The 18,955-nt window shown below is 39.0% G+C and overlaps 1 protein-coding gene across 1 annotated transcript in view; it reads left to right on the forward strand.

Moving 5' to 3' along the window:
- Positions 1-18,955, forward strand: part of SHQ1 (SHQ1, H/ACA ribonucleoprotein assembly factor) — a 2,222,560-nt gene that overhangs the window by 1,384,635 nt on the left and 818,970 nt on the right. Inside the window, exon 8 of the mRNA XM_044076401.1 lies at positions 15,797-15,850. Within this exon, the coding sequence (XP_043932336.1) occupies positions 15,797-15,850 (54 nt within the window). The remainder of the gene's footprint in view (positions 1-15,796; positions 15,851-18,955) is intronic.

Consider the following 18,955-nt stretch of genomic DNA (forward strand, 5'->3'; position numbering starts at 1 on the left):
TTATCCCCTCCGGATTTGTAAAAGGCAGATCACGTCTCCTAAACCTGATTGACTTCTTTGAAGCAGTCACCAAAGCCATAGATGAGGGTAAAATGGTTCGCACAGCTTATCTAGGTCTCGCCAAGGTTTTCGACACCATCCCCCACTCTGGAATTATAGATAAGCTCACTAAACTAGGTATAAATCCCTATGTCACAAGATGGGTTGCCAACCGGCTCACGGACAGAACACACACTGTGAAAGTAGCGGATTCCAAATCCGACATCAGACCAGTGACAAGTGGAGTACCACAGGGTTCAGTTCTGGGTCCTCCCCTGTTTGGTATCTACTTCTCTGAAGTGCTGGCCAACACAGAAGGTCTTTGGCTAACAAAGTTTGCAGATGACTGCAAACTATTAGCCATAATCGAAACTCCTAACGATGTGGACAAACTACAAAAGGGCCTCACTGAGACAGATACCTGGTGTCAAAGCCATGGCCTGAAGCTCAATGCCAAAAAGTGTATTGTCATCCCCTTTGGTAAAAACTCTGTACCCATGAACTACCACATAGCTGGTAGTCTACTTAATGCCGAAAATGTGATGAGACCTTGGGACACAGGTGGACAGTAGTCTCTCCTTTGATATTCACATTGCCACAGTGGTCAGGAAATCCTTCTACATGGCTCATCTCATCACAAAAGGATTCTCATCCAGAAAAAAAGAGGTCATTGTTCCCCTCTACTCATCACTCATTAGACTCTGAGTACAACGCCCCTTTTGGTATGTACCTCACAAGACATCTACAACAACTGTCAAGACCACAGAAATACCTCACAAAGAGGATTACTGGCCTCAAACAGATGCCCTTTGCAGACAATCTCAAAAAACTACAGCTTTACTCCATCGCATATCGCCTACTCAGGGGCGATCTCTGCCTAACATACAAAGCTATGTCAAACCCAGAGCTGTTGGACATGCTCCACTTAAAGAAATCCCAATCCCTCCGAGCTACACGCTCTAGGGACCTAAACCTTGTCACCACAATAAACATAACATGCTGGAGGGATAGATTCCTGTCCCAGAGACTTCCCATACTCTGGAACAGACTACCTATCTATGTCAAACAGAGCTCCTCATTAGCACTCTTCAAGAAAAATCTTGATTGGATGGGAAATGGGAAATTCACCCCGGGGATCACTTCTGTGGCTCTGCTCGACAGGGGCACAGGAAAATAATTTTCTTGGGTGGCGAAAGCCAGGGTACATTTTTTGGCTAGGCTTGTAGGTCGATAGCCTAGTACCTACCTATGAACCTGTGAATCCAACCGGTCCTCCCAGACCGGTCCGGATCCGGGGTTTATTCCAGGTTCTTTTTAGTGCCAAAAAAGATGGGGGACCTCAGACCAATATTGGATCTGCCCCAATTGAACCTGTCAGTAACCAAGCCAAAATTCCGGATGGTCATTATTCAGTCTATCCTGCCTTATCTGCAGGATGGAGACTAGATGTGCTCGATCGGCCTCCAGTTTGAGTACTATCACATCAAGATGCAAAGGCGCTCCCGGAGGTTCCTACGCCTCTGGTTGGGAGCCAGTCATTACGAATTTCAAGCCCTTCCCTTTGGTCTCACTACAGCCCCCCGGGTGTTTACCAAGGTAATGGCAGTAGTAGCAGCTCACCTGAGGCTTCAGGACATTCAGGTCTTTCCGTACCTGGACAATTGGCTCTTTACCACCCCCACAGAGCATCTACTCTGTCAGGCCAGGGACTCCTTCCTTCAGCTAGCCAACAAGTTGGGCGTTGTGATCAATGTGAACAAGTCTGCTCCTCACCAGGTTCAGATTCTAGATTTCATTGGGGCACGGCTGGACACAATACAGTCACAGGTGTTCCTCACCTCAGACAGGATACACAGCTTGAGGTTACACATCTTACACATTCTTCAGACCCGTTTACCAACAGTCAAAGCAATGTTTAAAGCTCTAGGTTCTATGGCGGCCACGATAAATCTTATCCCCATGGCTTGCCTTCATGTGAGGGTACTGCAGTGGACACTGGTAGTTCAGTGGTCACTGTTAGACCTTCCTTTGTCTTTTCCAGTGAAAATTTCAGAATTGTGCAGGGGCTCCTTTTTGGTGGTGGATTCAGTCCCCGGATCTCTTCAAGAGATATCCTTTTCAACCTCCTTTACCCCAAACCACGTTGACCACGGAAGCCTCCCTACTAGGGTGGGGGGCATTGCTCGGGAAGCACAGTCCAAGGCACATGGTCCCCTCCCGAGACCTATCTGCACATCAGTGCTCTAGAGATGAGAGCGGTTCTTGCGTTGCAGGCCCTCCATGCTCATCTTCCTCTGGGAATGATTGCAATGTCAGTGGTCTGGTATGTCAAAAAACAAGGGGGAACCAGATCTTATCCCTTATGTAGAGAGGCCATGAGAGTGTGGGAATGGGCCATCTCCACCGGCCGTTTTCTGGTGGCAACGCACATCCCGGGACGGTCCAACGTTTTAGCGGACAGGCTCAACAAGATCTATCCTGATGCCTTACTGGGGTGGTCTCTGAAACCTTCAGTAGTGGAACAGATCTTCCTAGAGTGGGGTCGTCCTTGCTGTGATCTCTTCACATCTCCTTCCAATGCGAAATGCAGCAGGTTTTTCACTCTGAACCCCCCCCCCCCCCCTGGTCAGGGAAAGCTCCCAGAGATGCTCTGATTCATGCTTGTCCTCCCGGGCTTCTTTATGCATATCCTCCTCTTCCCCTAATGTCAATGTTTCTACAGAAAGCTGGAAGGCTGGGGAGCACTGTGATCCTCGTTGCCCCATTCTGGCCTCAACAGGTTTGGTTTCCCTTACTCAGGCCTCATCTAGTTGCTTTCACCATGGACCTTGGATCCATTCCCGGATCTGCTTTCACATCCCTCAGGGATTCTCCATCCAGAACTGGGCAGTCTGAAGCTCGCTGCTTGGCTGCTCCAGTTCCCATGATTCTTAGGACTCCTGGTCTGTCATCTCCTGTTAAGTCCATTGTGGTGGTGGCTCAAAAATTGTCCACCGGAAAAGTTTATCACAGTAAATGGAAGCGTTTTTCTATATGGGCCATTCAGAGGTCTTTAGACCCTTTAACTGCACTGCTTTCGGCAGTTTTAGATTTTCTCGCTAGCATTTTTCATCAGGGCACTAGTTCCTCAGTGGTGAAAGTCCAACTAGCCGCCATTTCTAATTTTCATGTTTGGGTAGACATGTCTTAATTGACCTCTTCTAAACTTTGTAAAACATTTCTCAAAGGTGCTTTTTTTTCTCAGACCCCCGGATAAGCACCCCATTCCTCCGTTGGACCTCTCTTTGTTGTTGCAGGCATTGGTTTCTCCTCCTTTTGTGCCCACCGCATCTGTGGATCTATAATTTTTGACCTAGAAAACTGACTTCTTGGTTGCCATTACATCTGCTAGAAGGGTGTTGGAGCTTCAAGCTCTTTCTATCAAAGTCCCTTACATGATCTTTCACAAGGATATAGTGTCACTACACACTAACCCATTTTTCCTTCCCAAGGTAGCTTCGAAGGCTAGTATGAATCAGATTATTAATTTACCAGTATTTTTTCCGAATACCAGAACAAAGGAGAATACAAATTACATTTACTGGATGTACATAGACAGTTGAGGTTTTATCTGAACAGGACTAAACCTTTCCGCAAGTCTGATCAGCTTTTTGTGTCCTATGCCAAGCCCTTCTTAGGTAAACCTGTCTCAAAAGTGACTGTTGCTCGCTGGATTTCACAATGCATTGGCCGGGCTTACTCAGATAGAGGTTCGTCTCTTCCAGGAAGAGTGAAGGCTCATTCGACCCAATCTCTGGCTACGTCAGCGGCCTTTTGGTCTAGGGTGTCTTTGGATGATATTTGTTCAGCTGGTACTTGGGCCTCATCTCATACCTTTATTTCTCATTATAAATTGGATTTGGTCTCTAGGAGTAGAGCATCCTTTGGTTCTGCGGTGCTCTGGGATATCCCTCCATGAGGGCCTCCCAAGAGTTAGGTAGCTGGGGACTCTGTCACACAGGTTGAAGAACAAATGAAGTAAACTACTTCAGATAAAGAACTTATGTACTCAACATAATGTTCCATCTGAGTAGTTCTACTTCATTTGCCTTCAACCACCTTATCCTTTGGGATATGACATGTCCTTTGTACCTGACAGTTATTGCTGGGATCTTTGGTTCTGTCAGGGTTAAAGCTCTCTTGTAATGTTCGTGTTGGAGGTTAATGTGTTATTTGGTTGGATATCTAATACCTGTTAGGCAGCAAACTCCATCTGAAGGGAGACTGGCATTATGGGTAAGGGGAGGAGAATGGAGCTCGGAGCCATAGCTGGAAAATGCGGCTGTGTCGGATCCGATGTGGATCTGAGGACCCACAGGTTGAAGACAAATGTAGTAGAACTACTCATGGAACGTTGTGGTAAGAACATAACTTCTTTTTTTATGGATGTGGTTGAAGCTGGCGATTTGTTGTTTTTGGGACGGTGAATACAGTAGATTGGTTAGACACTAGTGAAATTACTTTTGATTTTCAATGAAGTGGGTGTAGAGTAGTGTTATGGGTGTATAAATTGGAGAATAAAGTTAGTGATATGGGGGGAGGTGAGCAAAGCAGGACACATCTGCCATTTAACAGGTCAATCCCCCAGATTGTTCATAGTTGAGATGGGTTTCAGACTGTTTCAGTTGTTAATGGATTTGATTTTTTATAAGGTATTCTAATTGGCTGCAACTTTACTCTCACTAGATGATTCTGGCTTAAGGTACTTCACTGTCCTTTGTTCATAGGATGATACTTGGCTGTTATCCTGGAGGCCCTCCTAAGCTTAGCCAAAAATTTCACCCATGTTCCCACAAAATCAGTACCTGTTTCCCCTGTCCAGCAGGGACACAAGTGGGATCCCAGGGATGTATTCTCTGTTTCCCATCCAGTCATCCAGGTTCCTCTTAAAGAGGATTAGTCATGTACTCTGCTTGGGATGGAGAGGGAGTCTGTTCCACAGATGGGGGAGTTTTTGGGACACAAATCTATTCTGCCAACATGTTCTATTAATGTCACAGGCCAGGTTGAGGTCTTGCATGCGGGTTGTGTGAGTGGAGTTTGACTTACAGATATGCAGCAACTCCATCAAGGCTAGGTCTGAGATGGCCTTGTATGGCAGACACAGGTGACCTCTTAGCAGTTTGTAGGAGACTGAGTAGAGGGACAGGGCTTTTAGCATGTCTGTATAGGATAGGTGTTTGAGATCATAGATTTTTCTGAGCAGGAACCTTTGTGGTTTTTCCATCTGCTGCATGTGCTTGGCAAGGTACATGCCGAAGAGGACAATTGTACTCGATAATGGGTCTGATAAGGGAGGAGTACAGGGATGTTATGATCTCCTTGTTCCTAGATGAAATACCCTTACTTACATGGTGGACGATGTAGAAAGTCTTACGTACAACGGAGGCAATGTGGTGATCAAAAGTCTAGTTGCTGTCAACCTGGGTGCCCAAGTCCCTCATGACTGATTGTGTGCTTAGTACGTTGTTATTAATGTGTTAATTAGTGGGGACACCATTTTCACCAAAGTGGATAATGATGCATTTCTTGGCATTCAGTTTGAGGCCATGCTTCTGTCACCATTAATTAGTTTGGGCAAGGCCCTCTTTGGAGGATGTTCACATCACTAGGGGAATTTAAGACCGTGCCCAGCTTGCTGTCATCTGTAAACTTAGTCATCCACAGACCACTGGTTTTGACTTGCACCTCAAGAAAAGTATATCCCAAATAGTAGAGGCCCCAAGACCGATCCTTGGGGTACGCTCCTCATTATGGGTCTACTACTAGACATGGCTTTCCCTATTTTGACTGAGTGGGTTCTATCAGTGAGCCAGTTAGCTACCCATGTGGTAACATACGGGTTGATGCCTAGCTGGGAGAGTTTATCTGTTATGCCCGAGTGGGAAATGATGTCAAAGGCTTTGGCTAGGTCGAGGTAGGTGGTGTGCACGGTCTTCCCCTCATCCATGGCTTTGGTGACTGTTTCGAAGAAGTCGACAAATTTAACAGGCATGATCTCCCTTTGACAAAACCAAACTGTGTGGGGTCAAGTGTTTGGAGGTTGCCAATGTCCTTGTTTATAAGGTCCATGATAATGCATTCCATGGCCTTGCAGATCTGGCTAGTTGGGCTGATGGGCCTATAATTGCCTGGATTAGTAGATGCTCCACCTTTGTGTAGAGGGATGACGGTGGCTGTCCGCCATTCAGCTGGGATGAAGCCGGTGCTCAGGCTTTGGTTGAATAGGGTGCCTAATGGAGCTGAGAGCTCATGCTTGAGTTCATGTAGGACACAGCCAGGGATGTTGTTAGGTCCCATGAAGGCTATTTTTTTAAAGACCTGCTTCCTGGTGATGGGTGGGGGGGCAGGTGCTGGGGATGTTCTGGTTTACTGATGGCAGGGACAGGGGGAGTGCAGTTTTCACTGCGCTGAACTTGTCTGCCAGCAGGTTGGCTACATCTACGGCTTTTGTGTATGTGGTGTTCTTCACCACCAGTTCAGAGCAGATTTAGGTGTAACCTATGAGATTGTGGACGTATATGAAGAAGGCCTTGTGGTTGTCCTTAGTGGATGTGGTCAATTTGGCCTCAATTAGCCTTATTTGCTTGTTCAGACAAAGGAAATATTGCTTCCAACGTGGCACTTGCCCCTTCTTGGTCCTGGACAGCAGTTTTTTCCTTTTATTATAGAGTTTTATTGCTTCTGCCCATCAGAGAGATCATTTGGCCCTGTCAGGTATTGCTGAGTCCATACAGCTATGTAGATGCTCATATAGTTTTTTGGTGTAGGCTTGGACATTAGTGCTAGTTCCAGGTAGTACAGAAAGAGCCGTTAGAAAAAGAATTTATGAACACACATACGCTATTAACACTCAAAACACTAATAATGCATTGTATAGGCACACTGCTACCTGTTTTGACTACTTAGGATTTCACTTTGATATTTTAGAAATTATTTCAAAGGAAGCCAGAGGCGGTAATTGGTCTAATAGAATTGAAGAGAGTGAGCTGCAATGTCAACTTTGGTTGAATGCCTGCCAACCCCCTGGCATGAATGATTGTTTCTTTAAAATCAATTTTACTAGAAAAAGCCTCGGTTTTATAGAAAGGTATCGCTATAATTAGAATTATATTTATTTGTTGTTACCATTTAAATTTTTGAATGATGACTTAATTGATGAGATTATTTAAATGTTTCATCAATTTTCACTGGTTTTGCTAAAGTCTGCATTTGAACAACCGAAAGCGCTTACCGAACTCTGTCTTGGAACTTATGTGGTGGTTTTACATTGGTTTTATAAATAAAAGAACTTTTAAACATTTTGTGTTACAAAGACTCACTACTTGGTATTCTTCACGTTCAAGGGATTTGTGTCAGAGTGGGTTTTGGTGTTTATTAGTGCTAGTTCCAACTGAAGAGATGGTGGCTGTGAAGCTGCTTATACCTTTTCTCAGGAGATTGTAGTCCGCTTTGGAAAAGTTTTTTTGTTTGACCCTGACAGGGGGGGGGGGGAGGTTAGGGGGGGATGGTGACTTCAAAAGTGATCGCTTTGTGGTCGGATCCTACCAAGGAGGATGACACTGTAGGGGTGCTTCAGTGGCTACTCATGTTGGTTAGTACCAGGTCCAAGATATTTTAACCTCTCGTTGGGGTGTCGACAAGCTGAGCCAATGCACTGGCATTGACGAAGTCGAGGAATCCCTGGGCATTCATGTTTGGGCTAGAATAGATTTTCCACTATATGGTTGGGTAGTTAGTCACCCAGGATTAGGGTAGAAGGTTGAATCTTGATGGATTCAAGTAAGTCCAGATAGATGGAGTGGGTGCCCTGAGTCATGGTTAGGGGTCTGTAGCTAGCTATGATTTTAATAGGTGTTTTGTCAACAGTTAACTGCCCTTGGAGTGTCTCCTGTGAGTCATACTGTTTGACTAGCCTGGAGGTGTGTATGTCTTTGATAAATATTGAAACTCCACGTCCTTTGGCTTTGTAGTCCTCTGGTGGGGTCTGAAAGTATGGTAGGATGAGTAACCTGGTAAGGCTGGGGTGTTCCCTGCAGCTTTGAACCAGGTTTCAGTGGCTGCACAAATGTCAGCATCCTCCAGGGCAAGGAATGCTTACAATGAGTACAGTTTCATGCTAAGACTCCTAGCATTTAGCAGCATGACCTTCAAATTTCATTTAGAGGAATTTTTCACATTGGTAATTTTGTGCTCATGACTTTGCCTAAAAACGGCATTATGGGGGAGGCAAGAGCCTTTGCCAGAAGCCTGAAGCCCAGGGGAGACAGATGAAGGCCATCTCTGTCAAAGCATCTTGGTCTGTCAGCCATGTCCTCCCAGACTGTCAGGTACTGGATCCCCTTGGAATGACGCCAGAAGCTAAGCCAGTTGTTAGTCAATCATTTTCTGTTTGCATTGAGGCATCATTCTGGGTGACAGTAGGATGCTGCTTAAGGCTGGGGACATACCTGCCTGGGATATATATTCAGCGAGCTGAATCATGTCTCTCTCTGTGGAAGTGAAAAAGCTTAAATACTGATTTCATATGATGGCTGAAGACTTTCTTCTCAGGATATGTTCAGCCAATCAGCTATCACAGGAAGACAGAGGGAGTGGAGTGTATACTTTCAAAAGCTGACCAGTACTGGGTTACCTTGGCAGATGATCCAAAATGATATTGAGTCAGTGAGAAATTCAAAGATTTACTGTTATAGTAGGACTTTTGCCACAGTGGTTTAGCCTTCAAAACAGAGCCAATACGTTTGACTGACAGCCTCATCAGTATGTCAGTCAAACTAACACATCCACACCTGCTTGAACTACAGCGGTGTGTCTTAATGTAAACCGTTGCCCATATTTTTGTATGCCACAATTGAAGTTATTGCTTGCATATCATCCATTTCATTTAATTCTGTTTTGTACTTTTGGAATTTGACAGTGCTATGGATGGGATTTATGAGAGTGTTTTAAAAAATGCAAATAGTTTATACCTTGAGCAAGGGTAATTGTGGCAGTTTGTTGTGTAGAGACATGGTGTCTTTGGAGAGTGCAGGACCAAAAACACACTTTGACAGTTTCCACAGTGCAAGAGATGATCATCTGAGGGAGTTTGAAAATATTTCTTGAACTACACTCACAGTTCTGTGTAATTAATGAATCCAACAGCCAACTTAACACAGGGGTCAGGTGTATCCCTTTAATATATGGTGTGTAATGTCTTTGAGCTAACTTTGTTCAAGGTAAGTGATCTGGTGTAGGGTGGAAATTGGGGGGTCTTTTGGGGTCTGGGCAGAATGTGTATTGTTAGTGACTGACACTTTTGTCCTAGTGCTATGAATGGCCATTTGCCCATCTTGTCTACTCTTCCTCACTATCAGTATTGCCACAGGGTTTTGTTTTCATGCATGGCCTTTACACCATATAATACCTTTAGACAGCCCTGGTTTTATGCTAGTCAGCTGCATAAATAGGTTGCTTTATGAATAACCTACTTATGTTAAGTTGCACTTTGTACAGGTGAGTTATTTAGAGTGGCTTGTAACCAGCACTGAAAGAGGCAGGCCCCATTATGTATGTCAGGACAATACATTGTTATATGATTGTCACTCATACAACAGATGTGGCTGTTTGTGTGTGCTGAGAGGGGGATCATTTTGCTGTGAGGGATGTGTAGTTTGCATAATGGCTTCAGTACTTGGAGCAGTCATCACAGATAGTTCTTTCTTATTTATTTTTTATTTATATTTTCTTTGTTGAACAGATTAGTCCCACTAGTGTAGTAGTCTATTTTCAGGGAAGACCCAATATGATTTTTATACTACTACTGAAAATTTGGCCAGGACATTGGGGAACGTCCCCCTACTCTTGGTAGTCGGGGGAATAATTTGTGAGTTACACATCCTGACTTCCTGTTTCCTGTCCAGGCATGGAGACAGCCAAGAGGAAGAGAAAGAAAATATGGCTGATTTAGCTTTGGCTGAAAATGAAGTGAAGATTGATGAAAATGTTATTGAAATAGTAGAATCACTACCAGAAGTTTTTTCTGATGCTGTGGGTGCAGAAACAGCAGTGATATTGGAAGAAAATGAGATTGTAGCTGTAAGACAGTTGGATTTAGAGGATAAGTTTCAGAGGAGATTGTTTGAAGGAGAGAGAGTTACCACTGAGAAATGCATAATTACGACCCTCCAATCAGGAGGGTTGTGGGATGATTGTTTACAAGAAATGGTAAACCAAAGTGAACCAGAAAGTGGAGCAGCAATTTCATGGAGTGACATCATGGAGAAAATAGAAAAAGGAGAAGAGACCGTGCCAGAAAAAGTTCAAGAGACATAAACTTATGCACAGACTGTGGGAGAAGGAGCAAAGAAGAAATAAAAGAAACAAAAAGGAAGTATACAGTATGTGTGAGCTGTAAAAAAGAAGAAAATGTGGACAGGTTTAAGGTTTGGGACACTGTCATATTACCTCTGGGTGTCAAAGCAAAAGAGGTAAGAGCATTCATTTTAATTAATAAAGAGACTTTTTGTGACTCGATATTTGAGACTAAGCAGGCCATGGAAATTTTTTGGGGTGCATATGAACAAAAGAAAAATATTTATCCATGGTCAGAATATGTTGTGCAAACTTTTTGCAGACACAAAAAGAATAATGATACAGTTTAGAACTGAAGTTGAAGCAAAAGAACTGAAAGAACATTTGTTAACTATATGTAAAGAAGTGACAGACACTACAAAAATATATGATGAAAGAGGACTATGGAGTGGAGGATGGGAATGTGGAGTAATACTGAAAATGGAAAATGATAATGTTATGCATGTACTATTATGTATTATTAATGTTCATGGTAATAGGGGTTTTATGAAATACAAATACGAAAAACTTATTTTGTGGAAAACATGATCATTTAGTCAATGAATGTGATAAAAAAATATGTTTGTGGTAAAACAGGGCTTAATGAAAAAAAAAAAGTGATGTAAAGTGCAAACAATTGTGTCACTACTGTTCATTCATGGCTAGAATGTGAAATGAATGTGTAAGAAAATGAAATTATACAGGATAAAGAGATAGAATGTGTTCTACAAGAAAATATACAAAAAGATGTAACTGATAGAGGTTATACATGAAGTTAAAGAAAGTAACAAGAAAAAGGAAACGGGCGACAAGTGAGGAAAAAGCTGATTGGTGCACAGTAAGAAATAAAAGGAATTCAATAGGGAAGAGAGTTAAAGAAAGGAAAAGAAAATTCAAAAACAATGCTTAGAGAAAATAAGAAAGGAAAGGGATACACTTTATTATACAAACTGTTTTTAAAAGCTGAAAATATTAGCTTTAAATGTGAGCAGTATGAAAAATCTTAAAAGAAAAATAGGTATATTACAATGGTGTGTTGCAGTAGATGCACATATTATTGTTTTAGAAGATATCAAATTATTAACAGAGGAAGAAAGAACAGGAACTGAAAAAATTTGGAATGGTGTGGCAGTTTGGAACATAGGGAAAGAAACCTGCTTGGGCATATGTATATTATGTCAAGAAAGCATTAAAATATTAGATGTAACCTTAGTTGAACTAGGCCGAACTACGGTAACAGGCGTGAGATGGAAAAAATATGTGTATAGAATTATAGCTTTATATGCATATGTAACAAAAAAAGAGACACACATGATTAAAATATTCTTGGATATGTTTGTGTAAATATGGACATTATAGTGGTGGGCGGTTTTAATTTTCATTTAAGGAAAAATAAGAGCAATTGTGATGTTAAAATGGCTAAAGAAAATTATGAGAAGTGGTAAGTTAAGTGTATGGGAAAATATCCACTGGACCTACAAAAGGAATGAAATTAGGTCAGAAATTGATTATTTTTTAATAACTGATCTGGATTTTCAGATCATGTGGCAATATGGGTTAAAGTACAGGAAAATGAAGGATACATAATAATAGGAAAAGGAATAAAGAGAATTAATGAAAATGAATTAGATTTAGAAGAAAAAAAAGAACTTGTGGAATTATGAAAAAATCATACGACTATGAAGGAGTTTTATGAGAATTGGATTGTTTGGTGGCTTAATTTTAAAGAAAAATATAAAAGTGTTTTTAGACTGTATAAGGAAGAAAAGAAAAAGAGATATATAAGATATTATATCAAGAAACTTGTAGAGACTTATTAGAGAAGAAAAAATCCTTTTATGAAAAAGAAAGAGAAATTTATAAAATGAAGCAAATTAAAATTAACTTGTTATATAAGCAAAAATAGTGTTTACGATGAAAGGAAGAAGAGGTAGCACCATATTTGAGTAAAATAATAAAATAAGGAAAAATAATGAGAATTAAAAAATAAGGAAGGTAAGCAAATAAGACAACGAGAAGGAATATATGAAATATTTAAACATTAAAGAATATGTATTAGAATTATTTGAGAGAGAAGAAAACATAGACCAAATTTATAAAGGTGAAAAATTAAATAAAGAAGATAATGAGTATTTAGAACAAAAAATAACCATGAAAGAATTGAATGAAATTCTAAGAGATATTAACATGAATTCTGCAACAGGACTGGATGGAATTGAATATGGTATGTATAAAGAAATGAAAGAGTGGCAAAAAATATTTTTTATAGAAGTGATGAATGAATGGTTAGAAACTGGAATCAAAAAGAAAGAATTGTTTACAGGAGTGTTAAAATTTATATTTAAAAAAGAAAATAAAGAGATAAAAAAATAGAGACCTATAACATTGAGTACTGCAGTTGATAAAGTTTTTATGAGAATAATAAAATGGTTACAGAAAAAAATGGATAGAGTATATGACCAAAATGTATTTGGAAGAAAAGGAAAAGGAAGTAAAGTTATTATGGATAATAAGAGAAATAATTGATATAATAAATAAAAATGTAGAAGCAAAGGTTATGATAGGGGATATAAGTAAAGTTCATGATAATATTCAATATAAATCATTATGGGGAATTTTGCAAGCATATAATGTAAGCAAAAACATTACAAGTAATAAAATCTGTTTATGAAAGGAACAATGTGAAACTAAATGTAAATGGCTGGATTGGGGAAGAAATAAAAATAGAATGTGGAATAAAGCAGGGCTGCCCAGCTAGTAGTATATTTTTCTCATTAGTTATGAATGTAATAGTGAAGGAAATTAATAAAATGTCAGTTAGTGGTGGATACAAAATGAAGGAAGTATAATTGCCAATAATGTATAATTATGCGGATGATATTGCATTAATTGGTAAAATCTAAGTATGGATGGAAAAAGTAAATGAAAAATTAAGTATAAATTAAAAAAAGCATTAGTTTAAGTATAAATAAGAAAAGTAAAGGATTTGGTTTTGAAGGTATGATAGGAGGTGTTGAGTTCAATGAAAAATATATAGATATATTAGGAATAACATTTGGAAGGAATGAATACAGACAACAATGGGATAACGTACTCGAAGTAAATGATGTGACTAATTTTTGGAAATCATATCGATTTTCATATAGAAAAAAGGACACTTGTTGAACACCATGTAATAGGAAAAATTGCTTATGTTGCTAACTTCTGTACAATTCCTGTTGTATGAAAGGAATTAATGATGATTATATTCTCTTTTATATGGGGCTCTAGACTGAATCCAGTCAAAAGAGGGATTCTGTATATGAAAGAGCAAGGAGGTCTGGGTTTAATAAGCTTAATAGTACATGCATACTTTTATTTAAGGTATTAAAAGGAATTATGAAGGAAAATAAAAAATTGATAATAATGATACTATGATATAAAGATAGAAATACAAAGAATTGTGGAAAGGAATGGAAGTTAAAAAATGAAGTAAAAGCATTGTGAATGAAGAAATGAAAGAGTACCAAAACAAAATTGTGTTATGGAAAACAAAGAATACATGTGACAAAATAGAAAGGAATGGTACTTAAGTATTATGAAAGTATCAATCCATGGAAAAGATTTAGAAATAGACGAGAAAAAAGCCATAATGATGAGATATAATGACTGTAAAAAAGATTAAAGAATGCAATGATTTTTATGGAGATTGCCTTAACCGGCAATTTTCTAATAGACAATATACCATACAAAAAAAGTAAAGTAGAATATGTAATAAATGTAGAGAGTTTGAGACTACTGAGCATGTGTTTTTGAAATGTGAAAGTTAATAATTTGTGGAAAGAAATATGTAAAGATACTAGGGTGAAAAGTTTGTTAAAATTTCAGCAAATAAATATGGACATAATATAATTTGATGGTTATCGTGCATGTAAACAAGAAGAAGTGAAGAAAATGGACAGAGTAATATTTTATGCTTCATGGACTATATGGAACGAGAGACTAAATGAAATTAAATACAGTGGAAAATGGACTTTGACAAAGATTTTGGAAAAAATAATGTTTTGGTTGTGAATAAAAGAGTAGGGGAATGCTTAAATTGAAGTTTATAATGTATGGAGATTTGTAAATGTAAATAATGTAAATAATATGTAATGTATATATTAATAAAAAACCCTGCTCTTTTTGACAGGCGCCGTGGAATCTTCTACCTTCATCTGAGCCACCACCAACTCAAGCCAATGGGACCATAGTTTAACATCTCATCCACAGGTCTTCACTGAACATTTGTAATATTCCACTAGAGTGGGTTTCACAGAACATCCCTTCCTAAGTAGTCTAAACAGTGCTGATGTCAGGGTTCACAGCAGAAGTTTTCACTGTGCTTCTTTAATGGTGTTGTAAATTATTCATGTTGACTCATATAACATGGTCCTCAACAAGTATGTTTTTCATTTACTATGTGTAATTTTGCTGTACTCATATTTTCGGAGCTTTTCTCCCCGGGCCTCCACTGAAAATGGACCTTGTCCAGCTGTATTTTCCCGGTTAACAAATGTAAAATAAATAAAATAAATGTAACACTACCTTCTACTGGTTACATGAGTTTACGACTTTGGACCTCTTGTATTAAATTTGTTGTGTATATAGTTAACCATGTATTATCTCCCAGTCATATACAAGCAATTAAAAATGCTGAACTGTAAAGGTTCTGCTACTGACCTCTGCAGCGCTGTGATAATCACTATTCTAATACCATGTACACTAATTTTACATGTTTATTTCTTCCAAGCTGTCAGGTATGTACTTAATTTACTATAATATTGTTGTGTTTTAATGACACATGGCTTTTTGCAATAGAAGAGTGGGTGTAACATGCCTAACTTTCACAACTTACACAAGTATTTTGCCTGCCCCACTTACTAGAGGTTTGTGTCTTTCTTTGGGTATTTCTGTATCTGTTCTTCCCAGAATATCTGGTCTCCTGTGCATATGTACATAAGTGAGATGATTTTGACTGTAAATGAGTACTTTCTACCTTTCTTTACTGACAGGTACACCTCCCAGCGCTATTCACACTGAAGAATACAAGTTAGTCTTGAGGCTCTAATCATTATTTGCTTTCTTATTATAATAACAATGTGATAAAGAAATGAGCTGTCACATTTTTATTTAGTGCTTCTAGAGAATAGAAGAAATATTTCATCGATGTACCTTATGTCTTCTGATTATAATGTGTTCCAGGTTGTCTGAAAACTGCTTTATGACATTTGTTTATAGAAAGCCGTAAATGGATTTCACAGTTTTTGTAATCTTTGTAGTTCACAAATTTATCAAAAGTATTGAGGAAACATTCATTTTTTCTGCTTGAAATTGTTTCACGTGAATTTACCTTCTATTTCAGGTAGAATCCTCGTGGAATATTAGAAAGCTGAGTGGAACACTATGCTGGTTTGAGGTAAGAATGCCTTCAAATTCCCTTACGAGCAATAATTAGCACTATGCCCGAAGCATGTTTTATGTTCTTATTATGCATACTAATGTAGCCAAACTCTTGTCACTTTGCTTGATGTATTACATCCCATGGGATGAACTGAAATGCATAAAATGAACTGATTTTGTTTTGCCTCTGTTCCCAAAATCTGGTTAACGTGAATTGAAAGATATATAAAAACTACTTTTGTTATAATTCTGTTACCAAACTCTGCTTAATAAAGTTGTCTTTTATATCTCTCTTTTATGTATGTGGCTTTTCTTATGTGAAATATTCTGTTAGTAGTAACATATTTTCCTTCTCTGTAATAAAGAAACATATGAATTGTTTATTTTTGCTCCCCTTCACTGATACTCAGTGCACTGCAAATAAAATATATTTGAATCACAGCATTTTACACCACTCATCCTTATAAATGCTGAGGTTTTAATGCCTTTATTGTAATGGACCCTTAGTTCTGCTTGTTGGGGCAAGCTTTATATGACGTTTGAAGAACAGCGAGCTTAACACTTGTAGATCAAAGCTCTGAAAGGAACCTTGATGCATTTCACTTATTCTCTCCTGTAACAGCTGGCTACTTGCAATTAGCTGCAGTATTTTAAAAATGTTGTAAGGGCAGTACATACATTAATAGACTTGAATTTGACAAGTATATTAAATGAGCTGCAAAAAGAGTGAGGCTTTGCATTTATCCCCCATGATTTACCGCTGCATGATGTATGATTTTCAGAAAATTTCTTTTCCACCCATTGTTCTCCGAAGTTATCTTTGAAAAACTGTTCCTGCTATGTTGTGGTCTTACCTAGTTCTCATAAATATACTGACAATATAGAAAGTAACAAGATTGATAGAGGAGTTTGGCGGTCTCAACCATATACCTTGAACTCTGTGGGAGAAACAGTGAGAAAGAAGATTTCTAAATCTTTTCTTCAAGGTACTCTTACTTGTCTCTTTTAGTGCACTGCATACACTACATTAAATACATAGGATCTATATTATATCATCGAACGCTTAAAAAAGTGAACGATGAATAATCAACCCCAAGTAAGTGAAAGCTTACAATTTCGAAAGCTCAGAACAGCGATTTTTTTTCCAGCATGACCTGCATAGTTAAATGTAATCTCTTATTTTTATTTATATTATTATACTACAACTGCACTTAAACCTTACTTTTATACAGACTTGTTAGTGGGTCTTTTTGTGGTTTATCATTGTATCCTCTCATGAGCAGTGTTTGTCCACTACCTGCCACTAGCCTTGCTGGGCTGTTAGTGTCGGTTGCAGCTTTGATCTTGGATCTGAAAGTGAAAATATACAAGTATCTAATGCCTTTTGTAACGTCATTGTGCTTACCTTGTGCGTTGTTCAGGCCCTTATCTTGGAACCTGGATATAGGCCTGGACTTTAATTAGGTCTGCTGGTAAATCATTGAGCTGTTGGCCATTTGCTTCAAGGGTAACTTGTTTATTAATCTGCTTTTACTTTTATGAGTTTTTAGGAGGGAATGTTAGTGGAATTAGTTCTGTCTGCCTGGACCCAAATCTAATGACTTCATCTGGGAATTTTGTTGCATTTGATTTATTTAGTGACTAAGTTAGCTCTCTCTCTCTCACTTGATTAACACCAGTCTTTCATTCTTGTAGCTTTGGTTTGGTTTTACAGGTATGTGTTTCTGTATTATAGCAACAAGATGTTAATGAGCTGCTTCCTGTACTCAAGGTATAGGATGTGATTCCTTCCACCTAAATTTGCCTACTGTGTAACACTGAGCAAGTCACATTACTAAGACATTACTCTTGGGTCTCCCCTGAAAAGGGACCCTTGTATCCATTGGGCTTACCTGGTTTACAACTAAAACAAATAGGATTTTTAAGTGGTTTTCTTATATATTAAGACTTTCATTTATTTGTTGTTTAATTTTCACTTAATGCTGTTAGTCACGTAAAAATCTATTGCCAATCATTAGCGGACCGGAGTTCCGCTGTGGCGACCCCTAGCCGGGAAAAGCCGAAAGACACAACAACAAGCTGTTAGTCTTTTGGCTGCCATTTTTCCTAGTGTAGTATTTTTGGGTCTATGTCATATCTTCGAAAGCTGAAAATGTCGAACGTCATATGGTCGAGACCATATGATCGACATTTCAGGTGTTTGAAGACTGACTTTTAACAGTGCCGTATGGTGCAGAATGAGAGAATTTCCCTTTTCTGCACTGAAGTGCAGTCTCGGAGTTGGTATATTTAAGTAGGGGGGCTTGCCCCCCTGCTCGCACTGTTAAGGTGTGGTTTTCTTTTCCTTTTTTTTTTTTTTTTTTTTTTTTTTTTTAATGTATTTATTTATTATATATTCAAACTTCCAGATGTCGACCATATGGTCTCAACCATATGTTATTCAACATTTTGGACGTTCAAATATATAACATAGACCCGTATTTTTTGATTTGTAGAAGTAGTACTGAATATTGTATCCTTTTTTGTTACATCAGATTCATTTATTGAATAGGTTATCTCTCTTAGCACCAATAGCTTATTCCTGTAGTTGTGTTCTGGTCTTGCATTTATAGTTTTTTTGTCCAGGATATACATAAGACATGTTGCTGGCCTTTCACCTTTACTTCATCACAAAGATATCTAATATCATTCTTAATCTTTGCTGGAGGTTAGGTATCCTGAAGTAGCATAAGGAATGGCTCCTGTTGCTGTGCACATTAAGGGCATCAGGGTCAGACTGAGGCCTGTATCACTGGCGAGTATCCTCTCTTGTAGAGGCAAAACATCATGCTTGCCAGATGCATCTTGTTTCTTGTTCCTGTGTGATGTATCCATAGTTTCTATGTCATTCAGCTGATAGAAGGGAATAATTAGAGACTTGGTTGGGCAAAAACACCAGTATTCTAGACCAGATCAGTCAAGTGAGAGGGTTGCTTTTTCAACCTTCAACCATTGAATTCAAGCAGTTGAGAGAATTTCATAGTTCAAGGGGTAAATTGAAACAGGCGAGAGATGGGGTTGCAATTAATTAATTGCGTTAAATTCACCATGAGTCCAGGAGCACACTGTGGGTCTCTCTTTA

This window comes from Protopterus annectens, chromosome 7.part0, assembly GCF_019279795.1.
Source record: "Protopterus annectens isolate FY-2018-M chromosome 7.part0, PAN1.0, whole genome shotgun sequence".
NCBI classification, from domain to species: Eukaryota; Metazoa; Chordata; order Ceratodontiformes; family Protopteridae; genus Protopterus; species Protopterus annectens.